Source organism: Ranitomeya variabilis, chromosome 5 (assembly GCF_051348905.1).
Source record: "Ranitomeya variabilis isolate aRanVar5 chromosome 5, aRanVar5.hap1, whole genome shotgun sequence".
NCBI lineage: Eukaryota > Metazoa > Chordata > Amphibia > Anura > Dendrobatidae > Ranitomeya > Ranitomeya variabilis.
This window is the reverse complement of record NC_135236.1, coordinates 264,979,807-264,999,904: the sequence shown is the minus strand read 5'-3', so window position 1 is coordinate 264,999,904 and position 20,098 is coordinate 264,979,807. Positions and strand designations below refer to the sequence as shown.

Below are 20,098 nucleotides of genomic sequence, written 5' to 3'. Positions count from 1 at the left end.
TCCACGCCCCTCTTCTTCTTCTGCGCTCTCCTCAGGGTGCTGTAATGGCGGATTTTGGCGGTAAATGGCAATACACAGTCCTTGCAAAAAAGCACAGTCCAAGCACAGTAAATCACAGTTCCAAGGCACACATGACCTGATTCTTCAGGCTTAAGTAGATCCTGTTCATGACGCCAAGTTTGCAGCGCCCCCACTGCCGCAGGGCCGAGGGGTACCCGGTACCGGGTCTCTGAGTCTCTGCTCTGGGGTTGTCACGGTGGCTAGACCCGGTCCGTGACCCTGCTGAGGGGCGTACAATAAAGATGGAGGTACGGGATGGTGTTATGGTGCGGTGAAGTGCCGGTCGCAGTAAATAACGAGGACACCAGGTTGCAGTCTCTTTACCTCTTTACTGAAGGCTTCAGGGTCCTCAATCCGGAATACGGTTAACCGGGCCGCGCAAACCTGGCCGGTCCGATGGCACATCCAGAGCTCCCTTTGCAGGTGGAAATCTCTGCCTACCTTCTAGTGCTTGTGTGTTGTGGTCCTCCCCTGCTGTGCTTACGGGATAGTCCCCACAACTGTTGTGTCTGTTTCTCGTGTTCCCTCACAACTCGATTCTGATTCTGATGTTCTTCTTCGTCCCCAGATGTTAAGGTCAGGACGCACCCGTATGACGGGGAGGCTCGGAGCTTTTCCGGGACTCTAGTGTCGCCCCACTCCTGTTGTTACCCCCCTGTGTCTTCCTAGGTCAATTGGGTGAGACAGCCCGCCTCTAACTGACTGTCCTGCCGTAGGTTTGAAGTATTGCTTGGAGCTTAGTACTTCCTCGGCGTTCCGGCCACCGGTTATGCGCCTCAGTAGGATGTTGCCTCGTCTTACAGCACGACTCCTACTGGTATTCTCCTTGTTGCGGTGATCCCGTTTCTCACTCAGCACAATAAACCTCGCTTCTTGTCCTTTCTTAGGGTACCGCCGCTATATCGTGCAGGCGCGGTCCCGTAACGTTCTCTCTGGTTGCCAGGCCTCTGTCAGGATCCCACCCCTGACAGGGACCCCTCTGAATCTTCCCCTACAACACCCTCTGCCACAAGGTGTTGCCTGGTTCCAACCCAGTCAGCTTTCCCATCTAACTTCCTGCCTAACCCCCAGTTTTACCAGACTGTGAGGAGTGGCCTAATGAATAGTACCCTTAGCTCCCCCTGGAGGCCAGACTGTGAAATGTATTGGTGTATGTGATACCTGGTCAGATGAACTCCTTCAGTGCCATCAGACGTAACATCACTCCCCTTAGTGGCAGAGCGACATTACTGCAACAACCAGGACTCTGGGGCGCTGCAGTTGTCTCACAAATAGTGCTACATCTGCTTGTAGCAGCACTTCTCAACTCATAATGCAGATATTCCGCTACTAATCCTTTATGCTGCGGAATATTAAGGGTCTTAGATGTAGGATGTAAAAAAAATTAATCGTAACATTATGATTTCTTAAACAAAATATATTGATTAATATATTGTCATAGAGGACAATTAAAACTCATAAGACATCTCTAGGGAGGACACACACACATTGAACCTATAGGGCAGAGATAAAACTAATTATAACTGGAGAACTGACACTCCACCCTCCTTTGAAGCAGTGGACCCCTGCAGTGACCAGATGCGGTAATTAAAACAGGAAGGTCTACTCTGGGAACCAGATATAAAAATGGGGATTTGTTTACACAGAGGCATAAGCTACCTTAGATCTAAGCACCTCTAGCAGTTGGCTGGTGCCAGTGGTCAGACATGAACACTGGGGTTTGCATTGTTGCAATATTTATAGGAGATAGATTTTTGGTGTCGTAGTGAACAGAACGCATTCACTCATATCACTGTAAGGCCATTGTAACACCTCCAAAATAATAATAGCCAATTGTCATATTTCATATCTATCGAAAGATAAAATTGTGATGTGAAGCATGATGACAATATCTACAGCCTGGGACCTTCAGGGACAGAAATTTCCTGTAGGTTGGGAATCTCATAAAATTCTGAAAGGCTAAGACACAAGTTTGCTGTGAGAATGTAAGGTTCGCCCAGGACTATAGTCATGGCGGAAGACACTGGGGCTTTTGTGTCCTGGCCTCTCCTCACAGAAAAATAACATTCTTCTATCAGCATACATGTGTCTTCTCTCTCCTCACTGTCAGGGACTCCTCTGCGGTGTTGGGGACCTTCTGCAATCGACTTCACAAGAATTGAGACACAGTCCGTTTCAAATGCAAAACGAAGAACTTTACTCAATACACTTTGCAGAACATTCTTGTCAGAATCAGCATACACATCAGGCTCCATACAGTACACATCCTGTATCTTCCCTTTACTCCGTCCCACATCCTTCAGTACATTACGTGGTAATAACGCCTTAGGCGGTACCGCAGCATTCTACTTGTCCAGACTCACTACTTCTAGGTTTTGAGAGTATCTGTCCATGCAATGATCTGCCACATCTTGAACCATCTGCGCCTTGTACTTTCCCGGATTGCTTCCTTTCTTCCACTCCAAACTGCAGTAGCTCTGCTGCTGTACACTGTCCTTCTGTCCCTATAGGACTCTGAATGAATGTATTCTCCACTTGAAACATTACGTGGCTGCTGCGGTGTCCTGGGCTTAGAGCCCGTGTGGATGCTTCGGGCGTCTAGGCCCTTCTCTCTATCTAAGGGAAACGTTGCTAGCTTACCACACAGAAGCCCCTCCTACAGTTAACCATTTGCTTATACTGGGTAACTATATACACTATGAATACTATAGTGCCCCCCATCTAGTGGCCATATTTGGGCACTACGCTTTCCCTATTCTATAAATATCAACAATACAGCAATATATATATATATGTATATATATATATATATATATATATACTGTATATATATATATATATATAACAAGACACAGTAATACACCTAATAGTGTAGCAGTACCATCATACAGACTTGGTAATACACTTACTCATGTAGCATTACCAACAGGAGTTAACAAATAATCCAGCACTGATAATCTGTGGGCAATAGAACAAGGGGAACAAGCAAGGTATAAACGTAAAATATCAAACTCCCTAGAAGAGTGTCCCACTTTCCCAATCGGAGTGCTTCCCTCCACTAAGCTCTGAGCCATTTCTGTGACACAGGTTAAGTAATTATCTTTCGTTATTCCTTTTTATTTTATGTAATTAGATATCATATTGTTTGTTCCCATATTGTATCATCTTGTATATTTTTTAATAAACACTGCCTATCTTTCTAGATTAAATATTTAAAATGTAATACCTCTGTTCATCTTGCTCTGTAAACCGCACCCCTGAAGCCACACGCTACGAGTAACGAGTGTCCAATCGTCCTGTATAAACGATTGATGGTGCTACCTTTTTTGTTATTGTGGAGTTAGCAGTAGTGAGGTATATATATACATATTCCAAGCGTTGGACTAAGAGATGTATATACCATATGCTCGCTGTGAATTTACCAATAACTGGACTAGTAGTGAAAGCAGCCACGGCATCTTCCATCACTCGTCAGTCAATTGCGTAATTGTCCTGACGATTGGAGGCAGCGGAGTTGCATCTCCCTGACATATTGGTGGCAGTGGAGGGATCAGGGTGATCTCTCTGGTGTCATCTGTGACAAAGTGGTGGTTGGATCTTTGTGATCCCCCCCGAAGTGTTATCCATGACATATATCTTTCCAGTTTCATTTTGTACACCGATATTATTATTCAAGGATGAAATACTGATTGTCTGGGGTCACCAATAAGCTTGGTGATGATACCCAACTAAATGCAGTGTACCAAGTAAACATACTTTTAAGATTATTCATACCCTAACCCCTTGATGAGTTTTTTTTTTCTTTTTGAAGGTTTGTGTTCTCCTCCCCCATTCCTAGAGCTTTAACTATTTGTTTTGTCCATTGAAGAAGCTGTGTGAGGGATTGTTTTTTGCAGGATGAGTTGGAGCATTAACCCCTTCATGACCGAAGGCATTTTCCTTTTTGCATTTTGTTTTTTGCTCCCTTTCTTCCCAGAGCCATCACTTTTTTATTTTTCTGGCAAAATGGCCATGTGAGGGCTTATTTTTTGAGGGAGAAGTTGTACTTTTGAACATATTGGTTTTACCATATCATGTAATGGAAAACAGGAAAAAAAATTCCAAGTGCGGTGAAATTGCAAAAAAGTGCAATTCCACAGTTGTTTTTTATTTTGTTTTTTTCTTACCATGTTCACTAAATGCTAAAACTGACCTGCCATTATGATTCTCCAAGTCATTACGACTTCATACACACCAAACATGTTTAGGTTCTTTTTTATTTAAGAGGTGAAAAAAATATATATAGTGTTAATATGGTAGAAGGGAAGGAAAAAATTACCCTATTATGTCACTATGGATTCCCTTCCTACCAGCGGGGGTTGGCACCCTTCAACCTGTGCAATGGCGCCCCTGCTCACCTACGGCTCTCCCTCCCTGTCCCTGGTAAACCCTAACAAAGATAGCGTGCAAAAAGACAACTATGGTGTACCATATGTAAGGCCCAATATTCTACCTCTGATATACCATATGGCACGTGCAATATATCAGGGGGGAGCCACAATACAGACAACAAAATCATAGATATAGAGAATAGGCAGATATTCCGAGTGAATGAATCAATTTAGGAGATCAAATACCCCATAGTAAGCCAGCATGTATACTTCTCAACGCGTTTCCCCAATTAGTTGGTTCTTCGGGAGAACATACTGGTGCATAGCCCAAAGGTAATTAGACTTATCTTAGATAGGAGACAGCGTGGGAATGATGCCCATCTGCATGTATCAAAGGGACTAATATCCGCAAATGGATATTATGGTTGTCATGCTGACCCATAGGTGACCAGCGATCATGTGACGGGTCACCGATGGGCGGGATAAAGGACACGCATATGGTAAGCGCAAGTTAAATGCCGCTGTCAGAGATTGACAGCAATATTTAACTAGTTAACAGCCGCGGGTGGATAGCAATTCCACCTGCGGCTGTTGCGAGCACATGGCAGCTGTATTGATCAGCTGACATGTGCCCGGAAAGGCACGGACTCAGCACCGGAGCCCGCACCAAATAGGGGGAGTCCAAAGTGGGCAGCGTTCGGCTAAGTGCAGGCACTGAGCTGGTTAATAAGGCTATTAACCTGCAGAATAACTTCATATCTGCAGTTATTTTTTTCTGGTGTCAGGTTCTCTTTAAGTTTGGGTGCACGAAAGGATTGAAGAAACTGGAATGTGGCTGGGTATGTGATACACAATGGTTTGTTACACTGACTTACCGAAGGGATAAGAGACAAATGGACAAAGAGATCCATTCGAATAGATTTGAAACAGATGCCCATGATTTCACTGATGGTGTCATTGGAGGTGGTGAAGCTTAAAGATAAAAAAAACCCAGCATATATTAACAGTAATCATTTATAATATCTTATAATATCTTATAATAATGTTCAACCATATATTAATAGCAATATTGTTTTAGATTCAAAATCTAGAAATAGAGAAAATGTCATCATTTGCTTGTTGATCACCTTAAAGAAACGCTCCCATGAAAGTGTTTTTCCTCTTAATATATTGCAATTATCAGATTACATTTTGCCTTTCTACCCAGTTAATTTTTCTGTTTTCTATGAATTCTATGACATCATGTGAGTAAAAACTGACTAGCTGAATCGTTCTAAGCTCTATGTAGAAACAGGAAGTCTATTTTTCCTGCATGAGTGATGAGATCAGCTGGGTCAGGAGAGAAAGTGGAGGATCACTCATGCAGGGGACTTCCTGTTTCTACATAGAAGAGAAAAAAAGAGAAGAATTATGCTGGGTTGAAAGGCAAAATGAGCAATTGTAAGTACACAGTGCTACAGTATATAATATGATTGCAATATAATTAGGAAATACTTATGTCCCCTCGATCAGGCATAGCAGCGTTTTGGACGCAGCATATTTTCGCTTCCTCCAAAATGCTGCCTTCTTATCATGCAGTTAAACGTGCATGTTCTTAGTGAACTATGCGGATTAATCGGATCTAATGAATGGCTATGGGGATACTAAGTCTCCGCTGCCAAAATTAACATGCTGCGGCTCGTAAACCCGCACCACAGTGAGCTTATGCAGACGTAAATAGAAGCACAAATTTCTATAAATCACATCCACTGTGCTTCAAATGTAGAACCCAGCATTTTGGATGCAGTACAAATGTGCTGTGTCCAAAATGCTGCTCTCCCTGATAGTGGGCACACAGCCTAAGAGGATTAAAAACTTTGATGGGAGTGCTTCCTTAAATGAACATTGCAAATGGCCTATAACCTATCCACTGGAGATAGCAGCATCAATAGTGCACAAAGTATTCATACCCTGTGAATTGTTCCACATTTTTTCACGTTACACAAACAAAAATGTATTTTATTTGGCTTTTATGTGATATACCAACACAAAGTCGCAAGTATTTTGTGAAGTGTAAACAAAATGATACATGTTTTATAATCATTTTAAAAACATAAATCTTAAAATTGTGACTTGAATTTAAACTGTAAGAAACTGAAGTAAGTAACTGCAGGAATGCTCCCTGATGATGTCCTGGTCCAGGAGGGGCTATAGATAGTGCAGAAAAGTGAGTGCAGCCCCAGCTTCCTGTGACAACCTGATTGATATTCCTCTCAAATGAAACATCACACAGCAAGTGCAGTAAAACAAAACACATTTAGAGATTAAATAGATAGGGAGAAGGTTGGGCGTTTTATAGTAAAGAAAAAGTGGATAGGGTGTAAAGATAAATATTTAGAATAGACAATTTGAGGTACCAGACCAACCCTTTTATAGATAAAGGTCTCAGAGGTAGAACTCCCACTTCACAAGAAGTAAAGTGCATGAACAACTTATAGATTGATGTGCAAAAAAATTTAAATTTGAATTTCCCAAAACTGTGATTTGCTTCGTATCAACAACACTCCAAAGCCTAAAATTGTCCTGAAAGACATGTATGACACTCTTATGGCTAATAGGCTGTATCCAATCTCTTTTCAACTATTTGATGCAAACACAGCCTTAACAATGTCAAAGTTACTTCAACATATACAGATATGGATAAATAGATGGTAACCGATAGTAACCAAAAGTCTGTTCCCAACACACTAACCTTCTTTTCTGCTGCACTGTCACACACTATCTGTAGAGTTAGTTCAGTGTTATTTCGCTTTCTCTCCCTGTATCTAGGGCTAAGCTATGAATTCCTCTCACTATACAGATTCACCATAAAAATGCTGCTGCATTCCCTGCTACTGCTTTTGCAGCGCCCCAGAGTCCTGGTCGTTGCAGTACTATGGATCCGCCACTATGGGGAGCCATGGTGCGTTCGATGGCACTGAAGGAGTTCCTCTGAACAGGTATCACAGACACCAATATGTTTCACAGCAGGGCCTCCGGGGGGAGCTAAGGGTGCTATTCATTAGGCCACTCCCCACCATAGTGGGTAAACTGGGGGTCAGGCAGGAAGTTAGGAGAGAAGGCTGACTGGATTAAACGAAGCAACACCTTGTGGCAGAGGGTGTTGTGGAGGAAGAGACAGTAGGGTCTCTGTCAGGGGTGGGATCCTGGCAGAGGCTTGGCATTGGAAAGAACGTAACGGGACCGTGCCTGCTCAGAATAGCGGCGGTGCCCTAAGAAAGGACTAGAAGCGAGATAGATTGTGCTGAGTGAGAAACGAGATCAAGCAATAGGAGAATTCCAGTAGGGGTCGTGCTGTAAGACCGGAGCAACACCCTACTGAGGCGCACTACCGGTGGCCGGAACGCCGAGGGAGTATTATAACATTCAGCTTCAAGCAATACTCCAAACAGCGGCAGGACAGTCAGTCTCAGGCGGGCTGTCTAACTCAAATCACCTATGAAGTCTTGGGAGGCAATTGCGGGAGAGGGGCGTCTCTAGGGTCCCGGAAGAACTCCAGGCCTACCCGACAAACGGGTGCCGTTCCTACCCGAACCTCAGGGAGGGACGGAGGATTAGCAGAACATCATCTAGTCGAGTTGTGAGGGAACATCAGAAACAGACACAACAGTTGTGGGGGTACTTTCCGTAAGCACAGCAGGGAAGGACTACAACACATAGCGCTAGGGGGAAGGCACAGATTTCCTCCTGTGAAGAGAACTCTGGAAGTGTCATTGGACCGGCCGGACTTGCGTAGCCTGGTGAGCCGTATTCTGGATTGAGGACTCAGAGATCTTCAGTAAAGAGGTAAAGAGACTGCAACCTGGTGTCCTCGTTATTTACCGCGACCTGCACCCCACAACTGCACCATCACAACACCACTTATTGCACCGGACGTCCCCCACTGACAGACAGGGCCACGGACCGGGTCTAGCCACCGTGACAACCCCAGGACTGAGACCCAGAGGCCCGGCTCCGGGTACCCCTCGGCCCTGCGGCGGTGTGGGGGTGCTCCACTTTTATACCAGTTATGTTTTGATACTTGCAAGGTATTATGGGCAAAATTCATAGTCATGCAAGCCTTCTATGGCTGATGCCATCTTCTGCAATGTGTAATATGGCAGCAGCATTCTTAGGCAATTTGCCCAAAGCAAATTGCTCATATTTGTGGGGTCCAATAATTAAAAAAAAAATTAAATTAACATCTGCGGTGACAGAAAAGGGTGAGATGGCTGAATATGGTGAAGGTTCCAGAGAACCTGATGCTGAGGAGCTGGAGTACTCTGAAGTTCCAGAGAATCGGAAGGTAGCTAAGGGTGACATGGCAGGGCCTCAAGAGAGGGTCAAAGTTGTCACTGTAGAACCCCAAGAGGAGGCCAAAGGAGAGGTAGTGGAAGCTACTGAAGAGGTGACCTTGGTACCAGATGACTCATCAGAGGATGCACAACTGATTCTGAGGATGGTGGAGCAGAGAGGACTTGGGAGGGTCAGGAAGAAGGGGGTCCAGACAACCCCAGTGAAAATCTAATTAACATGATGAAGTTGGTCAAGGAGACTATGATGGATCAACGGAAGCAAGACGAATTTCAGAGACAAGCGGCTGAAAACAGAATAGGTGAGTTGGAGAAAGAGGTGTCTAAGCTCAGAGGTTGTCTGGCAGAGTGCCAGTTAATGAATAAAGGTACCTTCACACTAAGCGACGCTGCAGCAATACAGACAACGATGCCGATCGCTGCAGCATCGCTGTATGGTCGCTGGAGAGCTGTCACACAGACAGCTCTCCAGCGACCAACGATGCCGAGGTCCCCGGGTAACCAGGGTAAACATCGGGTTGCTAAGCGCAGGGCCGCGCTTAGTAACCCGATGTTTACCCTGGTTACCAGTGTAAAATGTAAAAAAACAAACAGTACATACTCACCTTCGTGTCCCCCGGCGTCCGCTTCCTGCACTGACTGTGAGTGCCGGCCCTAACAGCAGAGCGGTGACGTCACCGCTGTGCTGTACCTTTACTTTACGGCCGGCACTCAGTGCAGGAAGCAGACGCCAGGGGACGCGAAGGTGAGTATATACTGTTTGTTTTTTTACATTTTACACTGGTAACCAGGGTAAACATCGGGTTACTAAGCGCGGCCCTGCGCTTAGCAACCCGATATTTACCCTGGTTACCATTGTAACACATCGCTGGTATTGTTGCTTTTGCTGTCAAACACAACGATACACGGCGATCTGACGACCAAATAAAGTTCTGAACTTTAACCAATGACCAGCGATATCACAGCAGGATCCTGATCGCTGCTGCCTGTCAAACTCAACGATATCGCTAGCCAGGACGCTGCAACGTCACGGATCGCTAGCAGATCGCTGAAGCAGGGTTCGCATCTCGGCTTCAGGAAAATGGCCGCCGCGATCTCCATCTGCGCACGCGCGGCATCCCGCGGCCATTTTCCTGAAGCCGCGGCCAGCAGAGCGCCGCTTCTGCGCACGCGCGGCCAAAGGAAGATGGCCGCGCCCACCGATCACCAATGAAATCGTGCACATCGCGCTCTTTCCACTCCCCTGTGCAGTGGATTCGGGACCTTGGACATGCACACACCACTACGCCACCAACGGAAAACTAAGCAAAATCTGGGGGAAGACACCACGCCCTTTTGACCAGACCAGCCTGATTGACAGGCGAAAACGACTACTTTGGTAACGTATTTCGGCAGCATAGGTGGGGAATCGGGGTACACAAACTACACTATTGTAATGCACAGCTCAGGCCCTATTTAACAGTATTTTTATCTCATACGGAAAAAACGGGGTGACAGGTGCCCTTTAAGGCAGCCTTGGAGGAGATGGAGCGACAGGTGTCCTGGCCAAACATGTGGAAGTATATGGCATTCACAGTCTATGTATAGGATGCAGTGATTCTGCATGTGTTCAATGAATCACCATGTGTACAAAAGCCAGCAGAGCTATCCTGAGTGAAATGCACTGGAGATGTGTGCGTACAAAGTGGATGATCCGATTGAGGAATGAACACGCTGCTAGGCAGGTGGAGCATATGAGGAAAGCACAGAGTCTTCTGAAAGATGTAATACAGGTGCCTATTCCTATGGTGGAAAAAGTCATTGGAAGAAATGGTCGAGCCATACAAGAAATAGTGGATAAGTCTGGAGTGGTGAGATTAAGAATCTCAGGTGACCAGGGCCGGACTGGCCATAGGGCATTTCTGGCAAATGCCAGAACGGCCGGTCCCTGTAGTGGGCCGCTCGATCTATTGCTCCTTCATGCTGTCAGCTTGTGCAGCCAGCAGCGCGCTGCTCTGGTAAAATCACTGCCGCTGTATGGGATGAAGTTTGCAGCTGCCGTCTGATGCCCTGGTCACCAGCTGCAGTGAGGTAACAGACAGGGAGAGGGAGAGGCGGAGGGGCGCGCTCTGCTCTTCTCTTCTGCTCTGACCCTGCCACTTTACTGCAGCCGGTGATCAGGACATCAGACCGCCCACGTCCTCCTGTCCAGCGAGGCAGCAGGGACAGAAAAGATTTAGGAGCTGCTGTCTGATAACCTTAACGTGAGTGTCCTGAGCAGAAGCCCCGGAGTTGTACCTAGGAAAAAAGAAGCTGCTAAAAGGCAAGCATAGAATTAAGAAAGAAAAAAAAAAAGCTGTGTCCACTCTGCTCCAATGCCACTAAGGCTGGGTTCACACTTCGTTATGGGCGTCCGTTAAACGGACTACGTTACACAGCAGCATAACCCGGTGTAGCATAGTCCTTTAACGCCGCCATTAATTCCTATGTCGGACGCATTGCTAGCGCACATCCACAATGGGCGTGCGCTAGTGATGTGCCGTCATTGACTGACGGACCCTGGGACGCGGGCTGCAGCGTTTCCGGGTCCGTCACTGCTAGCGCAGATAGAGCATCTGTTAGCTCTATCTGCGCTAGCGCAACAACATATTGGTACTTGCGTTAACAGCAGCCCGTTAACGCATGTGGTGAACGGGCTGCTGTTAACGCAATGTGAACCTGGCCTAAGGGTATGTTCCCACGGTCAGTATTGGCAGCGCTTTGGACGCAGCACATTACCGCTCTGTTGCAAGCACTGCCGGCTTTTGTTCGTGCGGTGATTCTGCATGGGTATATTGAACCATGCGGAATCACCTCATTCTAAACATTGGACTGTGATATTTATCTGACAGAGACAGAGCGTCTCCGCCAGATAAATAGACATGCTGCGGTCTAGACAGACACACCGCATGTGCGTATACGCAGGGAAGCTGCGGGTGTCCCTGCATGCATAGTGGAGATGGGATTTCATAAAATCCCATCCACTATGGTGTAACATCTTTACACTGCGGGTTGGATGCTGCGGCTGTACACAGCGTCCAATCCACAGCATTTACTGACCGTGGAAACATACCCTAACTCAAGAGAAAATCACCACTCCTGTGGTGAACTACAACTCCCAGCATGCCATAGGAGCTTCTGTACATGCTGGGAGTTATAGTTCTCAAAGGGATAAGGATAATAGTCAACCATGTGACATAAATGGCACCTATGGGATCTTAAAGGGAATCTGATGGCTGATACATGCTGCTTGTTCCACAGGTCGCATGTATCAGACAGTGGCTGTATAATTCCAGAAAGGTATGGTTGACTCTGAAATGCTGCTATGTTTCAGGGAAAAAACACTTTAAAAGCCGCCGAGAACCAAGGCCACACGGGTGACTAGTCAGACAGGCGGGTCCCTGGAGGCTTCTCCCCATCCGCTCCCACTGAGGGACAAGTTTCTTCCTGCGTGCGAGTACAGAGACACACCAGTCATTGGCAGCCGAAGGGGAGAAGTCAGACATGTTTTTCTCTGTGATGCCGCAGCGTTTCGGAGACAAACATATCTGGCTTAGATCGTACAGCCAATACCGGATATGTGCTGCCCATGGGTCACACAGCACGTATCAGCAGTCAGGTTCACTTTAAGTGTATGTATAGATGTTCAGTATTAGACTATGTGCACACATTGCGGATTTGCATGCGGATCTGCAAGGGATTGGACGCTGTGGATCTGCAGCAGTTTTCCATGCGTTGTACAGTACCATGTAAACCTATGGAAAACCAAATCTGCAGTGCCCATGCTGCGGAAAATACAGCGCCGAAAACGCTGCGTTGTATTTTCTGCAACATGTCAATTCTTTGTGTGGATTCCACAGCGGTTTACATCTATGTTCCTTTATAGGAATCCGCAGGTGTAAAACGCAGGTGAAATCTGCACAAACACACTAGAAATCCGCTGTAAATCCGTGGGTAATCCGCAGGTAAAATGCAGTGCGTTTTACCTGCGGATTTTTCAGAAACTGAGCTGAAAAATCTGCACAGAAATCTGCAACTTGTGCACATAGCCTTAGGCAGCACTTTGGACGCAGCACATGTCCGCTGTGTCCAAAACGCTGTCGGCTTCTCATATTTTGGTGTGTTTTTGGCGCTACATATTTTTGTTGCATCAAAATGGCAGCATCTTACAGTTCATCAAGTGGATGGGATTTACCATATAAAATCTTCTGCCCACTGGGATTTTTTATGCAGTGTAAACTGACCTGCAGTGCTTGCTTCAAATTCCCAACATGTTCATTTTTCTTGCAGATATGCTAAATTTTCTGTGCATATTTTTCCCATAGAAGCAAAATATAGCTAATGTGGTCACTTTGGACCAGACCATAGCACTATGGAGAGCGCAGCATCATCTTCATTGTCTACGAGATCCCGCTCTGTGTGTAAAGTAGCAACTTTCCTTGGTACTGCAACTAAGGCTGGAACCACACTAAGCATATAACATCAGATACAAGAGCATAGGATGCGATATGCCAATGACCCTCGGCTCCAGCTGCTGCAAGGTGATGTGAGTGTCATGCTCTGTGCTCCGATCCTCTCACGTGGGAAAATCAGAGCACAGCTGCGGAGGAGAGGGAGAAAGTAATTTCTCCATCTCCTCCATTACCTTTCTCTGCATAAATCGGACTGCACTGGGATGACATCCAAATGCAGTCTGATGTTTCACATGCACCCATAGACTTGTGTGGGTGCGAGTGAGCCGAGTGTCGCTGCCTATCGCAGCATGCCGCGATTGTTCTCTCATGCCGAATCGACATGTGAAAATAATCGCAGATCTGAGCTGTACCAAAGGATAACACTGGGCCGAGTGCTATACGATGTTTTATCACATAGCACTTAGCCATGTTATACGCTCATGTGACCGAGGCCTTGGAGCAATAAATAAGACTGAGCTGTAATACTGGACAATCTGGTACTGTATGTTATATAGTCTTGTTAAACGCACCTCACAACTTATGACATACGAGTGCACAAATATATTATATATTCACCATGCGACAAGTGGGCCTGTGTAACTTCAAATGCCAGGGCTGAATTTTAGTCCCAGTCCGGCCCTGCAGGTGACCATGAAGGTCAGATATCCAGGGAAAAGGGTATGGTTCCATTATTCGTTCTGGGTACGGTGGAGAGTCTTCAAGATATATGGACTCTGTTGGAGTATCGTGTGGCATATCTAAGGGAGATAGAGCAGTTAAGGCTTGAAAGACTGCACCTTACAGGACTCATTTGCCAAATCGGTGGAAGATGGCAGCCGCCTTCAATCCAATGTACAGGGAAAAGAAGGGGCCCTCCAAATAATCCAATTGCTGACAGCCAAGGACATCTAGCAAGAAGAGGCCTTGGTAGTACAGGAAGACTAGGATGCCAAGAATCTGAAAATGGCAGATCTACTATCAGTACAAAGCTGAAGGACCTGGGCAGTAGCCTTTGTAGCATATTAGATAAGTCGGACTCAGACCAGACAGTAGGCTCGACTGTAAGTGAGTCTTACAGCTGCACAAACCACGGCTGTCATGGAGAGAGAGGTCATGTAAAGGGGTGTACTTGAGAGAGGTGGTGAATAAAAAGGCTTTGGTGACATGGACAGACTGTGATTCAAGGGCTGAAGCCCAAGGCCAGACCGTAGTTATGGGTGCAAGGGAATTGTGCCTACATACTGACAGCTTGGGGCAGGGAAGGCCTTACAAAGTTATGACTCTGAAACGTGAGGCGAAAAAGTCCACTAGTGCATTCTTCTCAGACAGGACTTTAGTGATGGTGATGGACTATATTTCCGGAGCTGATGCTTACACACGACTAAGAAGGCCCTCTTGACTGGTGGGGCAAGGTGACATGGATGCCCTGTCTCGGGGGCCCCTGGTTTATGACAAGTTTTCAACCTCACAAGATGGATCAGAGGGGGGGGAAATTGTGAGACAGTGACCGGCATTATTGTGAATGGCCGGTATGTGTCGCAGAGGCCGAGATCCCTGCGCTGTAAGCCTGGAATGTTTCTCTGGGACTTGTAGTTCCACGAACATTGATTAGTCTATGTGGGCTGGACTTGCAGGTTAGCCGGAGAGCTGGATGGGTCTAGCTAACCACACATCTCCAATCAATAGGTGTATCTCATGGGATATAATAAGACTGTGGTTTGGTCACATGGTCTCTGTGTTGGAAGGTCTTGCAAGAGGACAGGTTTCCTGGAAAGCACATGGCGGAGGCCATATGCCTGCAGAGTCCGTGATGGCTATCTGCGTTGGGGGAAAGCTACCTTTCTTCTGAATGTCTGCAACTGATGGGTTTGAGTTTGTCGAGCAAGTCATACTACGGGTCAGTGATCCCAGTAAGGCAGCTTCCCTGGAAGTCAAGACCGACAAGAAGTCAGCATGTGGAGTGGAGCTTCTGGAAGGTAACCTCGGACAATGGGGTTGTATCTTCGGACAGGTATATCTGCTATTGGACCAGACTGGTGGTTGCCACATGAAATAGGCTGTACTTTATCCGATTTATGCTGTGTCTAAATAAACTGGATGGACTGTTTAAGTGAAAAACCGTTCTTGTGTGCCTTAATCCTGCTGCCAAGTGAGTGTTCCCCAACACATTCAGTGAGCACTATCTCACAGTATATATTGTATTTTCTGTGAATTTGCAGCTCCCAGAGTCTCTGATGACAAGGCACTGACAACTTTCTTGCCAGGTAGGATTTTCACTTCTTAACTCATAGATGCTTTGGACATAGCAGCATTCTTAGCTTCCCCCTGTATGGATGGTGACTTTTCTGTCGCATTCATATCCCTGAAGACAACAATTGGGTTGTGCGTGTATAGTGTCATGGGAATTGTGTTGTAATGTACTGTGTGTAGTAGTATAAGTAATGTACGGTGTAGGATATGATAATGTATAGTATAGTGGATAGAATAGGTAGTGTAAGATGTAGATAGCTTAGTGTAGGATAGGTAGTTACCTTAGGGTAAGATAGAGTTAATGTTTGTGAGTAGCCCACTGTAGGAGGGATTAATGTTGGGGAAAGTGATGGAGTTCCTGTTAGTTGTCAGATAGAGTTTGGAGAGTAAATGGGGCAGAGCCGAATAGAAGGGTGACCCTAAGCGAGAGGTAACTAAGGACGAGGAATAGTGTGATCCTGAAGAGAAGTGACTGACGAGACAGAGTTGGCCTTCCATAGAGATGTCCTTGGATAGGACTGTAAGCAAGTGACCACATGCAATGCAAAGACAAAGAACTAGAAGTAGCAACCACTAAAACTTTATTTCCTTCACTGATATAGCGGGAATTGTGGTAACTCTAGCAACAACTAACAATGCTAAACAGGATAAGTACTGCAGCAAATATACACTCACTGGCCACTTTATTAGGTACACCATGCTAGTAACGGGTTGGACCCCTTTTGCCTTCAGAACTGCCTCAATTCTTCGTGGCATAGATTCAACAAGGTGCTGGAAGCATTCCTCAGAGATTTTGGTCCATATTGACATGATGGCATCACACAGTTGCCGCAGATTTGTCGGCTGCACATCCCTGATGCGAATCTCCCGTTCCACCACATCCCAAAGATTTCATGTTGTTTACGCCAAATTCTGACCCTACCATCTGAATGTCGCAGCAGAAATCGAGACTCATCAGACCAAACACATAAGCTATAAACAGCTATAGGTAAATCAAAATTCTAGTTTAAATCGCAAGAAAATACCCTTAATTTGTCAGAATACCAGATAAAATACAATATTTATTGTTAATCCTCTAAAAACATGGAACAACCACAAACGATCATACACAAACAACGGTTGACCGTGCACTCTATAACACCCTGGCTACAATTTGTCCTATAATGATTTCTACCTGTCAGCGGAGGTTGGCACCCTAAACATGTAATACGAGAATGGCGCCCCCACTCCTCGACGGCTTGCCCTCGAACTCCTTGCTTGCGCACTAATTATAGTGTGTCAAACAAGCCTGCAATCATGCATGACAGGAAAATATTTAGGACAACAAAGCCTTTGTTTGATGAGGCAAAATAATATAATAAAGGGTGCTAGGACACGGACACAGACAATGGTGCAAAACTAAAAAGTGCTTGTGAAAAACTAAAATGTGACAAAAAACTAATGCTGTCCACTGATTGTTTAGCCTGCCTAGCCTGTGGGGGTTGGCACCCTACTTGTCAGCGGATATGGCGCCCCCACTCAGCGGCGGCTGTCCCTAAGTTGACCCTACTGATGATTAGATGTCAACTAGCAAGAAATATGTAAGATTAAGCTCAAAGTGAAATTTTGAAAAGATATCACACTTTGGCCATATGGACCAAAAAACCAGCAATCAATAGTATTATCTTAGATGGCAACTAACTATATGCATAGTTTGACAGCAAAAGATGTAGGATGATACTTATGGTTGATGTGAAGTAACACGCCTCGACGCGTTTCACCTAATTGGATCATCAGGAGGCCATGATATGTGGATGCCCCCAGTATCATCAGTAGGGTCAACTTAGGGACAGCCGCCGCTGAGTGGGGGCGCCATATCCGCTGACAAGTAGGGTGCCAACCCCCACAGGCTAGGCAGGCTAAACAATCAGTGGACAGCATTAGTTTTTTGTCACATTTTAGTTTTTCACAAGCACTTTTTAGTTTTGCACCATTGTCTGTGTCCGTGTCCTAGCACCCTTTATTATATTATTTTGCCTCATCAAACAAAGGCTTTGTTGTCCTAAATATTTTCCTGTCATGCATGATTGCAGGCTTGTTTGACACACTATAATTAGTGCGCAAGCAAGGAGTCCGAGGGCAAGCCGTCGAGGAGTGGGGGCGCCATTCTCGTATTACATGTTTAGGGTGCCAACCTCCGCTGACAGGTAGAAATCATTATAGGACAAATTGTAGCCAGGGTGTTATAGAGTGCACGGTCAACCGTTGTTTGTGTATGATCGTTTGTGGTTGTTCCATGTTTTTAGAGGATTAACAATAAATATTGTATTTTATCTGGTATTCTGACAAATTAAGGGTATTTTCTTGCGATTTAAACTCATCAGACCAAGCAACGTTTTTCCAATCTTCTACTGTCCAATTTCGATGAGCTTGTGCAAATTGTAGCCTCAGTTTCCTTTTCTTAGCTGAAAGGAGTGGTACCCGGTGTGGTCTTCTGCTGCTGTAGCCCATCTGCCTCAAAGTTCGACGCACTGTGCATTCAGAGATGCTCTTAGGCCTACCTTGGTTGTAACGGGTGGCGATTTGAGTCACTGTTGCCTTTCTATCAGCTCGAACCAGTCTGCCCATTCTCCTCTGACCTCTGGCATCAACAAGGCATTTCCGCCCACAGAACTGCTGCTCACTGGATTTTTTTTCTTTTTCGGACCATTCTCTGTAAACCCTAGAGATGGTTGTGCGTGAAAATCCCAGTAGATCAGCAGTTTCTGAAATACTCAGACCAGCCCTTCTGGCACCAACAACCATGCCACGTTCAAAGGCACTCAAATCACCTTTCTTCCCCATACTGATGCTCGGTTTGAACTGCAGGAGATTGTCTTGACCATGTCTACATGCCTAAATGCACTGAGTTGCCGCCATGTGATTGGCTGATTAGAAATTAAGTGTTAACAAGAAGTTGGACAGGTGTACCTAATAAAGTGGCCAGTGAGTGTATATTAGCATATATACTATGAATCTTCGGATTCTCTAAAACTGCTATAACAGTCTCTTGTTAAACATTCTCATAATCTCTGACCAAGGGTATGATACCGGTATACTAGGAAAAGTCACTATATTATCTCTTGCTCTAACACAAGCCCTGGCAGGGGCTTCCCGCTAGACCGCAAGTCCTCCTGACAAAGTTTAACAAGGCTCACTGGGCCACCTTCACCTTCAACTGACCCCTGCCCAGTCTGCTGCACTAGCATAGACAAACCCTTGAACCATATGTCAGTGCTGGAATCAATTAACTGGCTCACTTGCGCCTCCCGTTCATCACCATGGGAGTCCTCTCTCAAGCAGAGTCTTCTCATGGATCTTTGGTGCTTGACCAAAAGGTGGATGTCTATGGTACCCAGGGGGATGAGGGCTAGGCCTCGGCTCTTGACTGGCGTAGGCTATACTCTTGATCTTGACCAATGCAGATATGATTCTTAGGTCATGACCACACACCCGGACAGGATCCACACTTTCATGTAATGTGCCAGGCCATAAAAGGAGATGAGTGTCTTGCCCACGGCTACTGCGCAGCACTACACCTCTTTGCTAACTTTTAATTACCCACTGACTTTAGCTATGACTTGCGCAGCACTTCATGATCCTCCCCCATGTCATTAGTGTGAACACCATAATGTCAGATAATGTACAGAGTTACACCCTTTACAAACATAAAAGTCAAAGTCAGATACATTATAATGCAGTACTCCTTTGTATCTCTTAATCTTAAACAGGCGGGACCATCACTTTTGTCTATGCCAATGCCACTTTTACTCCACTTAGGTAATACAAATTGAACTTGCAGTTGCATCCTCTACATCAGTTTCAAGTACTTGTGGCTTTACAATCTCCTCTTCCTTAGGGTACCGTCTCACAGTGGCACTTTGGTCTCTACGATGGTACGATCCATGACGTTCCAGCGATATCCATACGATATCGCTGTGTCTGACACGCAGCAGCGATCAGGGACCTCGCTGAGAATCGTACGTCATAGCAGATCGTTTGGAACTTTATTTCGTCGCTGGATCTCCCGCTGTCATCGCTGGATCGGTGTGTGTGACACCGATCCAGCGATGTGTTCGCTTGTAGCCAGGGTAAACATCGGGTTACTAAGCGCAGGGCCGCGCTTAGTAACCCGATGTTTACCCTGGTTACCATCGTAAATGTAAAAAAAACAAACACTACATACTCACATTCCAGTGTCACGTCCCTCGCCGTCTGCTTCCCGCACTGACTGTGAGTGCCGGCCGTAAAGTAGAGCACAGCGGTGATGTCACCGCTGCGCTCTGCTTTTACTTTACGGCCGGCACTCACAGTCAGTGCGGGAAGCAGACAGCGAGGGACGTGACACCGGAATGTGAGTATGTACTGTTTTTTTTTTTTTTACATTTACGATGGTAACCAGGGTAAACATCGGGTTACTAAGCGCGGCCCTGCGCTTAGTAACCCGATGTTTACCCTGGTTACCCGGGGACTTCGGCATCGTTGGTCGCTGGAGAGCTGTCTGTGTGACAGCTCCCCAGCGACCACACAACGACTTACCAACGATCACGGCCAGGTCGTATCGCTGGTCGTGATCGTTGGTAAATCGTTTAGTGTA

The 20,098-nt window shown here is 45.9% G+C and overlaps 1 protein-coding gene across 1 annotated transcript in view; it reads right to left on the bottom strand.

Annotated features, from left to right (window-relative positions):
• The window catches only part of LOC143773599 (stimulated by retinoic acid gene 6 protein-like), a 184,819-nt gene that overhangs the window by 112,192 nt on the left and 52,529 nt on the right, over positions 1 to 20,098 (bottom strand). The window contains exon 2 of the mRNA XM_077260998.1: positions 5,306 to 5,402. Coding sequence (XP_077117113.1) covers positions 5,306 to 5,402 — 97 coding nt within the window. The remainder of the gene's footprint in view (positions 1 to 5,305; positions 5,403 to 20,098) is intronic.